At 45.0% G+C, this 17,087-nt stretch overlaps 1 protein-coding gene across 1 annotated transcript; it reads left to right on the forward strand.

Annotated features, from left to right (window-relative positions):
- The first annotated feature begins 1,462 nt into the window (after positions 1 to 1,462).
- PDCL (phosducin like) lies at positions 1,463 to 10,016 on the forward strand. Its single transcript, XM_032307976.1, has 4 exons — positions 1,463 to 1,655; positions 3,118 to 3,294; positions 5,700 to 5,881; positions 7,701 to 10,016. The coding sequence occupies exons 2-4, from the start codon at positions 3,123 to 3,125 to the stop codon at positions 8,250 to 8,252; spliced, it is 906 nt and encodes a 301-aa protein (XP_032163867.1). The 5' UTR covers positions 1,463 to 1,655; positions 3,118 to 3,122; the 3' UTR covers positions 8,253 to 10,016.
- Positions 10,017 to 17,087: the final 7,071 nt, after the last annotated feature.

The raw sequence follows: 17,087 nt of genomic DNA on the forward strand, positions 1-17,087 counted from the left end.
AGCGAGAGCGAGCACAGGCATACAGAGTGGAAGGCAGAGTCAGAGGGAGAAGCAGGCTCCCTGCAGAGCAAGGAGCCCGATGTGGGACTCGATCCCAGGACGCTGGGATCATGACCTGAGCCGAAGGCAGTTGCTTAACCAACTGAGCCACCCAGGCGTCCCAAAGAAAAATTTTTTTGGTTAAAATTTTATTTACTTATTTATTTGAGAGAGAGAAAGAGAGAGAGTGGGAGAGCAAACCCGGGGGAGCTGCAGAGGGAGAGAGAGAAGTAAGTAGAGGGAGAGGGAGAAGCAGGCTCCCTGCTAAGGAGGAAGCCCAGGAGGGTGATCCCAGGATCCTGGGATCATGACCTGAACCAAATGAGCCACCCAGGTGCCCTCAAATTTTGAAGGACAAAGCACTACCAGGGATGAAGAAGATCCTTGCTTCCGGGAGATGTCAGAAAAACAATTAAAAGCAAATACACTCATGTAGCATTCATTTAACAGGTATTAATGGGGAATCTGCCTCACAGAAGCTCGGTTGCTGGGTTCTGGCTTGTCACCTAGGGCAGATCACAATCATCCTCCGGCTGGCTGCCGTTCAACACACAAATCTGATTACGTTAAGATGATTCACTCTGCAAACAAAAACACCAAAGTCACCATAAGGTCTCCATAGGATGAACTGTTCTTAAATTTGGGGAGCGAAGTTCTCACTCTTGATAGCCTGAACCAACAGCTTCTTAGGAAAATGCGCATATATACCAATTTCCAGACAATTTGCAGGACCACAAGTTGAGGATCTCTCCCTCAAATTAGGAGCCCTATTTTAGAGTGTATTGTTTTAGGGTTATTTTGGATGATTCAGTTTGTACAAAGCTTTCTATGAATTACTTTATGGCTGTGTATTGGACACTTAATAAGGACTCAATTTGAAATCATTTTAGATTTTTTAAAAAGTTGCAAAAGTAACATGGACTTCTATATTCTTCACCCTGAATAGTCGAAGGTTAACATCTTACATAACCATAGTACAATTATCAATACTGCTGATACACTATTATTGTTAATAAACCTTATTTCATCAGTTGTCCCGTTCATGTCCTTTTTCCGTTCCAGGATCCAATTCAGAAATTCACCAGCGTGGTCAGGGTCCTGGCTTTTTTTCTTTCCTTTTTTTTGTTAATGCAAGTCTGTGTGTTTTGGGTCAAAATACTTTACGTCTCTGAGTCTGTCTTGTTTTAAGGGCCGCGATGTGATTAAGAAGCAATAAGAAACACAAGTGGAATGGTTTCAGAAATGTCAAAGATAACTAAACAAACTTTTCTTGGTATTATAAACTAGGTACGTACAAGGTAACTTTTCTTTTAAATTAAAACAAAGCCGACTGAAGAGTACTACCGACGTCGAGGTGTTTTGTCCCAAAGAAGGACCCGTAGCGTTTCCCTCAGCCCCGGAGGAGGCCTTCCCTAATTGGGCAGCGTGCGTCCGCCCGACCACAGGAAGGCCGCCTCATTGGTTCGCGCAGTCGGGACTCCGGCGGCTTTTCTCTTAGAGCTCAAGGCGCTGACCCACTTCTCTTCCTCCAACCCAGCGTGTCCTTCCTTCCGAAGTGCCCAGAGCTGCCGGCCCGAAAGGATCCGGACTGAGCTAGGCGGGGTAACTGCACTGAGGTCAGTCGGCAAGAAGCGGCGGGCATGGACACGGGTGGGAGGTGATGTCTGCGCGCCCCTCGGCCCCTACGGCCGCCGCGATTCCCATGCTCCGCCCCCCCTTCTCTGGTCCCACCTCCATTAGGTTCCCCCAAAAGTTCCGCGCGCCCCTCTGCCGCCCTTCCGCTGGCCCCACCCTCACCTCCCCCTGCGACCCCGCCTCTTCCACCCGCCCTTCCGCTTTTCTCAGCCCCACCCCCGATTCCTCCCCTCAGGAGCCCCGCCCTCTCCGCCGGCCCCGCCTTCTCCGGGAGCATCTCCACGGGCCCCGCCCTAGCCGCGTCCTCTTCAGAGGCCCCGCCCTCACCGAGCGCACCCCTGGCCAGTCTCTCCGCCCATCCTGTGCAGTCCGAACCGCTCCTCGTCTCTTTTAAGTTTGGTTCTGGCCCCCCGCGGCCCCTCCTCACCCCCAGACCCCCGTATATGCACGTTTCTTTCCATCAGCCCTGCCTTCTGTGCACATTCCCTGTCTGACTACTGGGGTCTCGCGTTCCCGCGCCGAACCGGACTGCGTCCGGCTGTGCTTAGTGAATGGTGCGGAGACCTTGCGCTGGACCTTGGACGCCCCTGCTTTCAGCAACCCCTTGCCTCGTGGGAGAGCCACGCTGTATTGGAGTTTGACAGGCCCTCCCTTCCTCTAATGAAGGAAGCATGTTTGCGATGCTTAGAGGAGGGACTCAAGTTGTCACCATGACTTCTGGAAGGGCAAGCTGGCCTCTGAGGAGCTGAGCAGTACCTTTCTCCCCAGGTGCCCTTGGCATCTTCTGTTGCAGAGTCTTGGCTCCAACCATTGCCTTTTGAACTCTTGGGAATTAGTAGGATCTTGTCAGGGCCCTTCTTTTAACCAGAGTTGGTAGGGCTTTCAGAGCGCATCCATCCACAGGGTCACTGAGCTCTTCAAGGAAGTTGAAGGCAAGGGGACAGATGAGTGATTGACCTAGACCAACAGTGACTCTGCGTCATACTCTTGATGCTGCTCTTTGGAGTTTTTCCTGAGGAATCTGACCCAGTTTACAATTACCCAGCAGTCGTAGTCGATTAGGAAATCCTAAAAGTATGTGTAGGTGAAACCTCTAGTCAGTAAGTAGATTCCTTCAAGCCAACACGCTGGTACAGCTATGGTATACGGAAGACAGTGACCGACACCCTCACTCTGGTGGAGTCGGGTACCCTGGGGTCTGATCCCAGCTCCACCATTTGCTGGTTCTTGGCACCATTTGTTGGTTCTGAGCTTCAGTTTTACCTTCTGCACAAAGAGCGTGATTGACCCGGTCACCCAGGGTGATGGCATGGATGGCATGCTTAAGAAAAAAAATCCGTTTTCGGGTCTTAAAAATAGTAGGATCTTAACATAAGTGAGTCCCTAGCCCATTGTCTGTCTGGTTCACACCACCAAAGAGCCTGATAATGTTGCCTCCTTCAGGCACCATGACGACCCTGGACGATAAGTTGCTGGGGGAGAAGCTGCAGTACTATTACAGCAGCAGTGACGATGAGGACAGCGACCGCGAGGACAAGGATGGAGGCAGGGGTGCGCTGGCCGGCACTTCGATGCCTGCAGATGCTGAGTTGGCAGGCGAAGGCATCTCAGTTAACACAGGTACTGGACATCTCTGAGCTCTGGGATCAGGTTTAACAAATATCTGTGAAATATGTATCTCCTGGTCACTTCTCTCTAATTCCAGTCTCACTCCTATTCTTGTGTCATCATGTCCCTGTGTGTGCTTCTAGCCGTTTCAGTGCACAGTGCACACGTGTGTGCACACCATACACAGACTGTGAACACACACAGTGAATACAGACTGACTTGCTTTTGATTCCGGCTTCTCAAATTCATAGTTGTTTGATATCACAGAAGTCATAGGTATCCATACTATGTGGTGGTATAGACTCCTAGAAATGGCATATTTACACGTTTACATTTTGATATTTCCAAATTGTGGCCATTAAAGGGGCGCTGTTTTATATGTAACCAGCAGTGTGGTTTTCCCCATACACGAGCCCTCCTGCTGTGTTATCAGAATCTGGGATCTCTGCCTCCTGCTGGATGACAAATGGTAACTCACTGTAGTTTTATTTTCTATCTTTTTCAAGAGGGATGTTGAGCCTTTTTAACTTTAAGAGCTATTTTCCTATCCTTTACTCATTTTTAAAATTTGGTGGTTGGTGTTTTTTTGGTGGGGGGGCTATATAGTAAGGAAGCTCATCTGTGGTATGAGCTGGAACTATTTCTCCCAATTTGTTGTTTGTCTTTTGATTCTTTGTTCTTTTCCTGGCAGGAAACTTTTATTTTTATGTGCCTGAAAGCATTATTTTATACTTTCTTACTTTTGTTTCTTACTGAAACATTCTTTACTCCGGGATTACAAAAAGATTCTCCCATGCTTTTTCTTAGTACGTTCATGATTTCTTTCTTTCTTTCTTTCACTTAAATGTTGATTCATCTGGAATTCATTTTGGTGCAAGGAATGTGGTAGGGCCCTCTTTTTGTCTTCGTATTGCTACCCAGTGGTTTCAACACTAAATAGTGAATAAATCATCTTTTTTCTGTTGCTTTGAAACATCAGTTTTATCATCTACTGAATTCCTCGCTGTAGTTGTGTCTTTACCTGCACTTCGTAGTCTCTTGCATTGATTTGTCTTTTACTGTGCTATATCACACTGTTTTTCATTACTGTGTTACAGGGTTCAGTATCTAATGGGGCTGGTTCCACCTCAATACTCTTCTTTGTCATCATTGTCCCAGCTTTTTTTTTTTTTTTTTTTTTTTTTTAAAGTAGGCTCTATGCCCAGCGTGGGGCTTGAACTCACAACCCCAAGGTCAAGAGGCACATGCTCTACTGACTCAGCCAGCCAGGTGCCCCTTAACTTTTGCTTTCTTATTTTTCCAAAACAAATTTAGGAGAATGCACACATGGGAATGCATTAAGTATATAGATTAATTTAGGGTTAATTGGCACCCTTGTGATGTTGGGTCTTCCTGGTCAGGAATATAGTATTGCTTTTCCATCCTTCTTTGTGTTTCTTGGTAGAACTTTAAAGTTTTCTTCATAGAGATTTTTATATTTTTTTCCTGTGGTAACAGAGGTCCTCCAGACCTCAGTGGCTTGTGATAGTGAAGGTGTGTTTCTCAGATGTGTTATAAGCTACTGGTGTGGGTCAGCAGCAGCCCTGCCCTTGCTTCATTTATCCGCCACAGGGTTGAAGGAGCAACCCTGGACCGGGACGTGCCTTTTCATGACCAAGTCTAGCGAGCAAGAGAGGACTGTTGAAAACATGTAACGGCTCATAAATATTTTGCTTAGGATTCATTGGCCAAAGCAAGTCACATGGCCAAGCCCAACATCAGTGAGCCAGGAATGCATATACTCATACCGTAAGAGGCCCTACAGATCACATGGCAGGGGGCAGGGAGGCTTGGGGGTAACCTGACTAACAGAATAACCTGCCACAGTCTTGTTATAACAATCTGGATAATACAGAATATATGAATGTAGAAAGAAAAAAGTAGTGGTTCTGTCCCACTAGTCCCCTTGGGTCCCCCTACCTAGAGACAGCCTCTGTTAACTGTTGCCATTTCCTTCTAGTTCTTTTTTTTGTGAACACACAAAGGTACGTGTGCATAAAGAAATGTCCATACATATGTACACACACACACACATAATTCCTTTTCCAAAAAGTGGATGATCCTACCATGATACTGTTCTGCATTTTGCTCTCCTTTTTTTTGGACCTAATGTATTTGAGCATCTTTCATGGCAGGGAACATAGAGCTACCTCACTCTTTCTACAAGTTGCCTTATTTTTTCTGAGTAGCTAAATCATGATTTATTTAGTGCCCCTCCTGATGTTGGGCCCTAGCTCGTCCATTTAATCAGGGCAAGCCACGCTGCCCTGTGTGCACGTCACCGTGCCCCTGATGGAGCAGGCTCCGGCCACATGTGAGCAGGCCCGTAGTCCTCTGGCCACTCTTCTCGGTCACCTCCACATTCACCCCCCACTCAGGTCCAAAAGGGGTGATAAATGACTGGCGCCGCTTCAAACAGTTGGAGACAGAGCAGAGGGAGGAGCAGTGCCGGGAGATGGAAAGGCTGGTCAAGAAGCTGTCGATGACCTGCAGGTCCCATCTGGATGAAGAGGAGGAGCGGCACAAGCAGGAGGCGCTGCAGGAGAAGCTTGGTGCGAAGGTAATTAGCAGCGCCCCCCCGCCCCCACGCCCCAGGCTTTTCTCAGTAGGGCCACTGGCGCCCCGTGGGGATGGTGGGGATGCATCTTCCATTCTGAGTCCGGCTTGTCCTTGGTTAGGTGAGGTCAGCGTCTCTACCTCACAGTGCTCTCGGGGTACAAAGCCCAGTGCAGAGCCTGGCCCATTAACAGTGCTCAGTAAATGGGAGTTTTCTGTCCTTTATTGAGGCCTTACCTTGGGGCAGGAATAACCCTCTGAGGTCGGTGGTATTATCCCTGTTTTACCGTTGATGCAACCGTTAGTTCGAGGTGAGGGGGGCCTTGGCTCAAGGTTTGCAACCAGTAAATGCTGATGGGAAGTAGGATCTCCAGCCAGATTTTTTTGCTCTTTTTGTGATGCTGCTCTGTTTCAACGGAAGCCTGTTCATGAGAATTTAGTGGAATAAGGCCACACAGTAGAAGCAAATGGATACTCTGGAAGATATTTGGGACTAGATCCCTGACTCTCTTATTTTCCCCTGTATCAAAAGGACCATCTAGACCCCCCACCTGCCCTCTGAAGATGGATGAATGTCTAGGAGTGCCCGAGATCATTTGGCTATTGCCAAACAGCTCTTGGCTGGAAATTACTGGCCAGGATCAGGGAGCACATAAGGGGATTAAGAGAGGAGTCATTTTCCTGGAGCAGGAGAAGGATTTGGGGGCATGAGACTTTCTGACGCTAACAGCTCAGAAACAGCTCTTTCTGAGCAGTTACGGTCGGAAAGAGCCACTCTGGCAGGCCCAGATGGACTGGAGAGTTGGGAGCTGGGGGGAAGGATGGTGCTGGCCGTGATGCAGAAATGTCCATTCTGATCTACTGTTGTCCCCTGGCCCACCGTCTGTTCTGTGCCATACTAGGCAGAGCTAGGCGCAAGGATGTCTTGCCGCACCAGGCCAGGAGAAGGAAGATACTTTGGTAACATAAGCTGGCTTCAGGGCAGTGTGCCCACAGCTCCCAGGGCTTCCGTATACTGGCATTAGAGCAGATGAAGCAACGTATCACATGACCACATGGGGCAGTTGAGAGAAGCTGTCCTTGTCCTGCTGGATTATGTGCCATAGAACAGAGCCAGAAACTGACTCCATGCCAGAAACACGGAAATTAAGCAAAATATGGCACATTATGTGTAATTCTAAAAAAAAGACACTTAGAAACATGAGGAAATATTTATGATGTAATGATGCCAAGTGGCAAAAGCAGGTTATGGCTTCACTGGTACACCCACAGCTGCTGTTATAAAAGCAAAAATAATTTCAGCTTGTGACTGGTAATAAAAAGCAACATTCAGTTTTAGAGAGTATATGTGACTGTGTGTTTTGTGGGCGGGGGGACTGCAGAGCAAGAACGTGAGTGTTCTTTTTAAAATTCCTTACTATCCTGTTGTCTTCTTACCAAAAATGACACAGTGGGTAAAATCATTAATCCATTGTCAAGACTGACCAAAAAAAACCAAGCTCATGAAGTGATATTAGCTGCCTTTTTGGGTGGAGAGGCGTCATAACGCAGTAGTTCCAAGATTGGGGTTTTACAAAATCTAGTTTGAGTCCTGGGCTCGTACCTTCTTGAACTGGCGCCAAAAACTCAAGGTTATTATTATTATTATTGCAAGATGGGGGCAATGAAAGTTCCCTCCTGATGGGGTTCTCGGAAGAGTCCTGCGGGCTTTCATGCTTACAGAGCACTGAGTAGGGTTCCTCGCGTCCCGTGAGCCCGGGTGCGTCCTGCGAGCGCAGAGTCGGGTTTGTGTGGCGTCTGCTCACTTGCCGGTCATCCTGCAGATGACTCTGAAGGAGTTCGCCATGATGAACGAGGACCAAGACGATGAAGAGTTTCTCCAGCAGTACCGGAAGCAGAGGATGGAGGAGATGCGGCAGCAGCTTCACAGAGGGCCCCAGTTCAAGCAGGTTTTTGAGATCCCTAGCGGAGAAGGGTTTTTAGACATGATTGATAAAGAACAGAAAAGCACCCTCATCATGGTCCATATTTATGAGGACGGCATTCCTGGGACCGAAGCCATGAATGGCTGCATGATTTGCCTTGCTGCCGAGTACCCAGCTGTCAAATTTTGCCGGGTGAAGAGCTCGGTTATTGGGGCCAGCAGTCGCTTCACCAGGAACGCCCTTCCTGCCCTGCTGATCTACAAGGGAGGTGAATTGATCGGCAATTTTGTTCGTGTCACTGACCAGCTGGGGGAAGATTTCTTTGCTGTGGACCTTGAAGCTTTTTTACAGGAATTTGGATTGCTCCCCGAAAAGGAAGTCTTGGTGCTGACGTCTGTGCGTAACTCTGCCACCTGTCACAGTGAGGATAGCGATTTGGAAATAGATTGAACTGCTAGTCTAATTGCATAGATTTCTCATTGTTTAGGCTGGAAGACACATGGCTGTGTATTTATTTTTGTTCCTTCCTGTGTTGTGTGGCATCTCAGCTGTTCTTTGTAGTCCCTTTTATTATACGTAAAGTCAAGAAATTCTTAGATTAAATTGGAATGCTGAATCACCTTGTGGCTAGCAGCAGTAACTTAAAATTGTGTAAACAGGAAGCCAGGCTTTTGAACTGTTTACCTAAGATTCTCCAGCATGACATCTCTGTTACTGTTTCTAGTCAATATTTACATAACATCCTAAAGACAGTGTCCGAGAAATTGTCTTCAGATGGTCTCAGAGGTCTCTGCCAGGCCTGGGAATATAATTCTATAGTTAGTGTGTTCTTTGCAACATAAATAGTGTGTCTCTTTCATCAATGATCATAAATTATATTTACTTGTAATCAGATCCATAGTCCTGGAAGGCAGTTACATTTTTACCCTAGACCCTCTTCTCTACCAGGGTCTTGGTTAAAGCTTCCCGACAATGGATGTTGGCCCCATCAAGAGGGGTGACCTCTGCTGTTGGAGCCAGTGTCCCGCTCAAGCATTATTAGGTCTTGAATAGGAGGAAAGATTGATGCTGACTGCCCTCTTGATGCTGAAGGTCAGCTTGATTTAGAAATCAGAGCTGGTTTGGAGCTGGGAAGCCTTTTGAAAGGAGGATTTCTTAAGATAACTCCTGCTCATTTCTTTGTCTGTCTTTCTCTTATTTAACAATGTAAGGTTTTGTTTTAATGTAGCTTTTTAAAAAGCTTTTTTTTTTTTGGATACTGGAAAAATAATATTTAACAGAGGAACATTTGCCAAAATACAGAAGTGAAAATAAGAAAGTTAGAATAATATCTAATTCTACCGCCTATCTGCCGCCTAGGGTAAAACACTATTAACATTTTGGCATATTTCCTTCCATTGTATTTTCTTTGTATATGTAGACATTTTGGTTGTGTTTAAACAAAACAATGGGATCATTCTGAACATACTGTTTTATAGTATGGTCAGCTAATATAGATCAAACTTTTTTTCATGTCATTAAATAACCTACAACGTTTAAAAAATGGCCATTGATATTCCACTATGTAGATGGCGCTGTAATTTGCTTGGTGGTTGTCTCTTAAAAAGAAAAGCAGCAAAGACTTTTTACTACGGAAGTAATAGATGTCCATTGTAGAAAATGTAATAAAAATTATGGTTAAAAAGTGATTTTAAAAGTCCTGTAATTCTGCCAATCAAAAATTATCCACTTTATCATTTTTATAGGTAGCCTTCTAGTCTTTTCTATTCGTATTCATATTTATAATAATGATTGTCATTTGAATGCTTTTCACTTGTTTTTTACTTAAAACGGTGTACATTCTAAGGTCGGGGAGATGTAATCTGGAATTAAAAGATTAACTTTAAAATTCATTTTTGCTTTTCCTGGTTATTCAAGAGTGGACTAAATGTAGAAGGGTCTTGAAAATATCTGTCATGCTTTATCAGTAGGAGGAAAGTGTACGGTTTATCTGCTTTAAAAAGCTCACTGTAGAAAGCGTGGAAAAAGTAGAGACAACTGTTGTCAATGTTCTCATTTATTTCCCTCAGTCTTTTTTTTTTTTTAGTGTTTTAATAACATCGAGAACTTATTGGATTTAATTTTGTGTTCTACTTTATTTAATATTATATCATAACTACTTCAATATGTTATAAAAGTTCTAAATAAATAATTCTAATGGCTTCATAATACTCCATCATATCGATATACCATGATTTATTCAACTAGTTCCTTAATATTGGGTATTTAATTTTTTTTTTTTTTTGAGAGCACACATGCATGAGTGGTGGGAGAGGGGGAGAGGGAGAGAGAAAATCTTAAGCAGGCTCCACACCCAGTGCAGAGCCTGATGTGGGCCTGATCTCATGACCCTGAGATCATGACCTGAGCTGAAACCAAGAGTTGGATGTTTAACTGCCTGAGCCACCCAGGCGCCCCAGTATTGGGTATTTAGATTCCAGTTTTTCATTAAAACACTTAGCATCTTTGCATTTGGGGCTGAAATGTTAGGTTGTTCTCTTGTATAGGTTTCTAGAAGAGGAGTTCTTGGTGGGTGGGCAAAAACATTTCCAAAAAAATTTTTTTTTAAGATTTATTTATTTATTTGAGAGAGAGACTGCCCGAGCAGGGGGAGGGGCAGAGGAAGAGAGAGAGAATCCCAAGCAGACTGCAGAGCATGGAGCCTAACTTGGGGCCTGATCTCATGACTGAGATCACAACCCAAGCCGAAACCAAGAGCCGGATGCCCAACGGATTGAGTCACCCAGGTGCCCCGCATAATAGTTTTTAGAAACCATCTTCTGCTCCTTTTGGAAATGAAAATACCACTTGCAGAACCTTCACTTTGCTTTTCAAGAACAGAGATTCTAGAATAAAATGCACAGACATGGAATGGGGAAGTTCTCAAGTACTAAATCTCTTACTCAGGTATAGTAGAAATAGCAGGGCCTCAGGAGTCAAGAAAGATCTGCATTTGAATCCTGTCACTGCTGTAGCTCCTCGTGAGGACCTCGGCATCTTGAGGCTCAGTTTCCTCACCTCTGCAGTGGGAACACTGTGCTTCACCTCTTCCGGGATAGCAGTTCTTTTTTTTTTTTTTTTTAAAGATTTTATTTATTTATTCGACAGAGATCACAAGTAGGCAGAGAGGCAGGCAGAGAGAGAGAGAGGAGGAAGCAGGCTCCGTGCTGAGCACAGAGCCCAATGCGGGACTCAATCCCAGGACCCTGAGATCATCACCTGAGCCAAAGGCAGCAGCTTAACCCACTGAGCCACCCAGGTGCCCCGGGATAGCGGTTCTCAATGCGTGTTCCTGCAGCAGAGGAGTCAGCCTCACCAGGGAACTTGATCCAAATGCAGATTCTCCACCTCCACCCTGATGCACCCACTGCATCAGCAATGCTGGGAGTGGCCCAGCACACTCCACAAGTCCTCCAGGTGACTCAGACTCATGCAGGTGTGAGAATCACTGATGTACAGATTGAGGTGAATGACAGCAGTAATCACAAAACAGCTTATTTGAGTAAGGGAGGAAAGGAGTGGAAACAAGATGCTCAGTTTTTCTTTTCCTCTTGATGTGATTCTCGTTTTTAGCCATGGAAAGGAGGAAAGGAAAGAAACGGCTATTTGTCTGTCATAAGCTGTGTCCCTGTAGTATCCAGATTGCACTTTCTTCCAAAACGAGAGTCCTGGGAAGGCACAGGCTTTGTTTTCCTTCCAGTGTGTGGTGTAATCACTCTTCATTCCAGGAATGATAGGCTAACATCTACTGGCTTTGTGGGCAAGATGCCGAACCCCTCTGTGCCTCAGTGTCCTGATCTGTGAAATGGGGATGTGTAACATGAGTCCTTTCGTACCAACTATTTAGAACACAGCCTTCAAATAGGTTTTTATCATCCCCAGTGCCCATTACTGTGCCTGACTCTTGCTAAGGATCAATAAACATTTAATAATGTTGGCTAACTGAACATAATTAAAAATAAATAAATACGGCACCTTGGTGGCTCAGTGGTTTAGGCCTCTGCCTTTGGCTCGGGTCATGGTCTCAGGGTCCTGGGATCCAGGCCTGCATCGGGCTCTCTGCTCAGTGGGGAACCCGCTTCCCCTTCTCCCTCTGCCTGCCTCTCTGCCTACTTGTGATTTCTCTCTCTTTCAAATGAATAAATAAATAAAATCCTTAAACAAAAATAAATAAATAAATAGATAAAATATAAAAATAAAGGACATATTATATTGGCCCACTGAATACCAACAGCCTTTCAAGGTAGGAAATAAATAGTAACTTTTCAGACATGGAGAAGCCAAGACTTAGCAGGATTAAGTGATCATTCCAGCTTGTGGGCGGGGCAGGGTATAAAATCTGGTCTGTGTATTTCCAGAATGTATACCATTTCCACAATGTCGTGTTAGTTCTGCATGGAGGAAGCAAATGATCAAGGGACAATAAAACAGATCAATTTAAAAAACAAAAAGTGGGGGCACCTGGGTGCCTCAGTCAGTTAAGTGTCTGACTCTCGATTTCAGCTCAGGTCATGATCTTGGGTTGGTGGGGTCCAGCCTAGCATTCGGCTCCCTGCTCAGCAGGCGTCTGCTTGAGGATTCTCTCTCTCCCTCTGCCCCTTACCCTGCGCCCCCATACAAAATCCTTCTCTTAAAATAAATACATAAATTTAAAAAAATAAATAAAAAAGAAAAAGTGGAGAGAACAGGTTGGAGGAAGGAAATTAGGGAGAAAATTTTAGGAGAACAAGGAGTTAAGCTGGGTGGAGCCCAGGTCCCTGGTCCTGCCTGTGTTTCATGTCAGAACCTCTGCCCATCCGGGCTGTGGCTTTGACCTGCTGGGGGTCCTCCCCTCCCTGCCAGGACGCCACAAAGTCATTCCCCCAAAAGTCTACCCAGAACCATACTGCCAATGCCTGTCCACTGTTGGTGACAGTGATCCAGAGAACAGTGAACATGAACTCTAGCTCTCTCTTGGCAGCCAGCTCTGTTCCCCAGACAAACCTCTTCCTCTCCCCAGACCTTAGCTTCCCCATTTGTAAAATAAGAGCTAAATTATATGCTCTTTTAAGACCTGTTGGGCTCTCAAGTTTTATGAATTCATGCATTTTTGAAAATCACCTCATATTTTGAAAACTTTGAAAACTACAGGAAAATGAAAAGAATATTACAGTTACTACCTGTATAGCCTTCACTTCATTTTACCCCTAACATTTTGCTACACTTCTCTGGTTTTTTTTTTTTTTTTTTTTTTTTTTTTTTTGTGGAACCTTGTTAAGTCTTTCCTGTCTCTTTAGGAAGAAGCAGTCACACCATTGCGCGTACTTCTAGGGGTTATGACAACACTGATTAAGAAAAGTTTTGAGGGAGGCCCCCCCCCACCCCAGGGTGGGTTAGTCGATTAAGCATCATCATCCAACTCGTGATATCAGCTCAGGTCATGATTTCAGGGTCCTGAGATCGAGTCCCATGTAGGGGAATCAGCTCGAGATTTTCTCCCTCTGCCCCACCCCCCAACTCATGCACTTTTCTTCTCTAAAATAAATAAATACATCTTAAAAAAGAAAAGTTCTTTCTTTTTGAGGGCTCAATGCCTGACTCCAGCAAAAACTGGCCATGGCTTTGCTTTCCCACCTAAGTGGGGTAACAGTAGTTTGTTTGACAGGCCCATGAATTAATGCCAGTAAAGTAATTAGCACTTTGCTTAACACAAAGGAATGTCTCAGTAAGTCATCTACTGTTTTCATGCTATCATTTTGTATTTCTTTAGTTCAATGAAAAATGTAGGTTTTTTTCCCAAGTGTGGCTTGAATGACCTTTTCTCCCTTTCCTGTAGAGTAACCCCTTCTTCAGTGTTTGTGGTTGCCCCAGTTGAATTGTATTTGTTTACACAAAATACCATGAAGTATTTGGGGACAGGGACTGTTTTCCTGTTATTTCTGGTTTCTGATTAGAGTTGATGGAAGCTCACGTTGGCTGCTTAAGTGGGGAAAATCGCCAAGGCTGAAGTACGCTGAAATTCACATCAGGTAGAAGGCTCTCCGCTATGCTGCTTTTCCAGAAATGTTACTTGTTTTTGATTGGAGGTGAACTACCTATGCTCCCTGAAGCAGGTTACATTCCAGTGAAACCCTCCGCCGGGCCAAAGCAAGAGGAAATGCCAGTTGTAACTTGGTTTTGGCCACATGGTGGCAGCAGAGGCGAGGGAAAGAATAGTTTCGTTGCCGTTGGTAAGCCCAGCCACAGACTTCCTTATTTAGGGGCTGAAGGAGATGCTTCCTACCGTGTACCAGTCATTTTAGAGAATTTGTTTTTCGGAAAGAGAACCAGAAAGTATTACGTGCACACACTTTATTAATGAGTAACAGAGAAAACGAAATATTAGTTGATGAATACAACATGCGTGCACTTAACTTCCATATTATGGTCCTTCAAGGCTGAGAGCAAAGCTGGCCCAGGAAGAGAAGAGGAAAGCAGGGGCGCTCACTAGTCCCCAGTGAACAGTCCCAAGCTCCCTAGTTCAGAGCACAGGCTTTGTGTTCAAATCCCAATCCTGCCACTGATCCCCCAATGACTCTTGTCCCCTCCCTGTGATGGTGCAAGTGACCAACATATATTGAGACTACCCGGTGCCAGGTCATTACTCTAAGCACTTCAGTATTTATATAACTATTTTTTAGTTTTTTAATTTAACTTTTTAAAAGTAAACTCTACTGCCAATGTGGGGCTTGAACTCATGACCCCAAGATTAAGAGTCACATGCTCCACCAACTGACCCAGCCAGGCACCCTATTCTGAGGACTTTATATATATTTTCTTGGACAATTCTCATAACAACCCCGGAGAGATACTATGATCCTCATTTATAGTTAAGCAATTTGCCTGAGGTCAACCAGCCGATGAAGAATGATGTCAGGACTTAACGTGCCCAGGAACTCAGAGCTCAGAAGTCAGGATCTTAGTACTGCTTGGCATCCTTACCTCTGCACAGGCTGTGATGATGTCCACCCAGAAAGGCTGCTGGCAAGAGATGAGGGGTTCCTGCCCCCTGGTTGGTGTTATGGACTGAACAAACTAAGACACTGATTCCTAGTAATTTCTATACATTCAAGAGAGGAGAGAGAAATAGGACACCTCAAACTTACCTGGAAGGAGAGTTGGGAAGAATCACAGAATCCTCTGGCCTTTGGGGTTCATGGTGGACCTTGCTGTCCATCTTTTCCAGAGCTGTGTATTTGCTACATCCTTTGCACTACCTCTGAACACTTCCCATGTAAGCACAACCTTTCTAAAGGCAAGGATGCTGTCTCGCTTTTGGCAAGCTCAAGTTTTATAGTGTATAGGGCCAGGACTCTGTGTGTGCGCCTGGGAGACCACCTGCACCCAAATCTCCTAAGGTACTTATTTAAAATGCGGTTCCAGCCCTCACTCCTGACCCTCCGATGCAGGATGTCTGGGGGTGGAGGGTAGAATATGCATTTTACATAAACAGGCCAGGTGATTCTGATGCATGGCAAATAGATTCAGACTAAGAAGGGGGTAAGGGGAGGGCTTTTAATTCCTCATTTCAGCCCAGAGCCAGATCTCCATTCAAATATTGATTCTACTGCTTTGTAGCTTGGAGCCTTGGGCAAGTTACCTCCCTGGGCTGCAATTTCCTCATGGGGATAATAATGTGGGCTGCACAGTATTTTTATGAGGATTAAATGGTATGATGAAGGCAAAGCCACCAGCACGAAATCTGGCCTATCATTAAGTAGCTTTCTACCTTGTCATTGTGGTTTTTGAGGTCTGTGGTTACTGGATTTTGTGATGCATGTGGTGATGGTCTTGCTCGTGGTTTTACCAAATGTTGGTTGTTTTGTGGTCCTTGGAGAGGAAGAGGTGGAAATAGTGTCTCTCTCTGTGTGTGTGGGGGGGTGTCTGGCTACTTGCCAAACAGAGAGTTATTTGATTAGTTTTGCTCATCTTATTTTTTCCAGCTTTCGTCAATTTCTGTTTCCCTTCCCACAAGAGGAGAGGCGCTGACAGTGTTCCAGTGTGGTTTGAATTTAAGTGTAGGAATGAGCATAAAAGTCTCCAAAGAAAGGAGCCAAGAGATGAACCTGACTCTGTGCAGAGAGAAGGTGGACTTGGTTATGAGAACTGAAAGGGGGAGCCGTGACTCCTGTTTCCAGGTGCTCCTGGTCCAGTGGAAAAGCACAACTCCTACTCTCAAAGAATCCTCCGTAGATTCATGCTTTGGTAGAACAATCCTTGGGACATTGAAGGGGTTGGGACATGCTGTGTTGGGGATAAAGGAAAATATCAGAAATAACTCTGGGAGCTTCATCAGCTTGCTATTACTATGTAACATCACCCAAAAACTCAGTTGGTTAAAACAGGCATCATTTATTTTCAGTCCTGTGTCTTTCGGACAGCTGGGCCCTAGCTGATCTTGGCTGGGCTGCTCTCGCATCTACAGGTTAGGTAGGGATTCGGGTTTAGTGACTCTGCTCGATGTGTCTTTCATCCTTCTCTGTGGCCAGTGGGCTAACTGGGCATGTGCTTCTCACGGCGCTGAAAAATGCAAGAGAACAAGCCCAGTATCATAGCTTCTTTTCATACCTACTAATATTCTATTGACAAAGCAAGTTATGTGGTTGAGCCCAGAGATATGGAGGCAAAGTCATGTGGCCAAGGGTATGGGTTCAGGGATGAGTGAATGGGGGCCATTGATGTAATTGACGAGATTCCTCCATGAATTTCCTCAACTCTGCTTCGATCTCAAGTCCTTGCTGCCTCTTAGATACTGCTATATAGCACTTCGTACCTGTCTTCTGGCTTGGATCATAATCCATGCTACCATTATGTACATGAGTGCAAGAGTGTGTGCATAGTCCTGGTGCCTAAGTAATAGTAAGAGAGAGAAGACCGCGAACAATGGAAGAGAGGAGGAGCCAGTGACAGAAATGAGAAAACAGGAGAGGCACATAAAAGTAAAGGGAGTGGAGGAAAGACACTGAAGGAGACGTGAATGGGGTCAGTTAGGGAATCATCTGAACTAAGCAGCTGGCTCTATCAGTTGCCTGGAATATTGATCTATCCCAAGTATTTAAAGCAGCCATATCTGCATTGAGAAGGAGTCTTGTGTTCTTATTTTTCATGTGTACTAGTTGCATTTTCCTGGTGGCAGTCCTTGCATGAAAGGTTATATAGGGTTATAGAAATTTCCTTTTTTTAAAAATTAAATTTATTTATTTTCAGCATAACAGTATTCATTATTTT

Source organism: Mustela erminea, chromosome 12, assembly GCF_009829155.1.
Source record: "Mustela erminea isolate mMusErm1 chromosome 12, mMusErm1.Pri, whole genome shotgun sequence".
NCBI classification, from domain to species: Eukaryota; Metazoa; Chordata; class Mammalia; order Carnivora; family Mustelidae; genus Mustela; species Mustela erminea.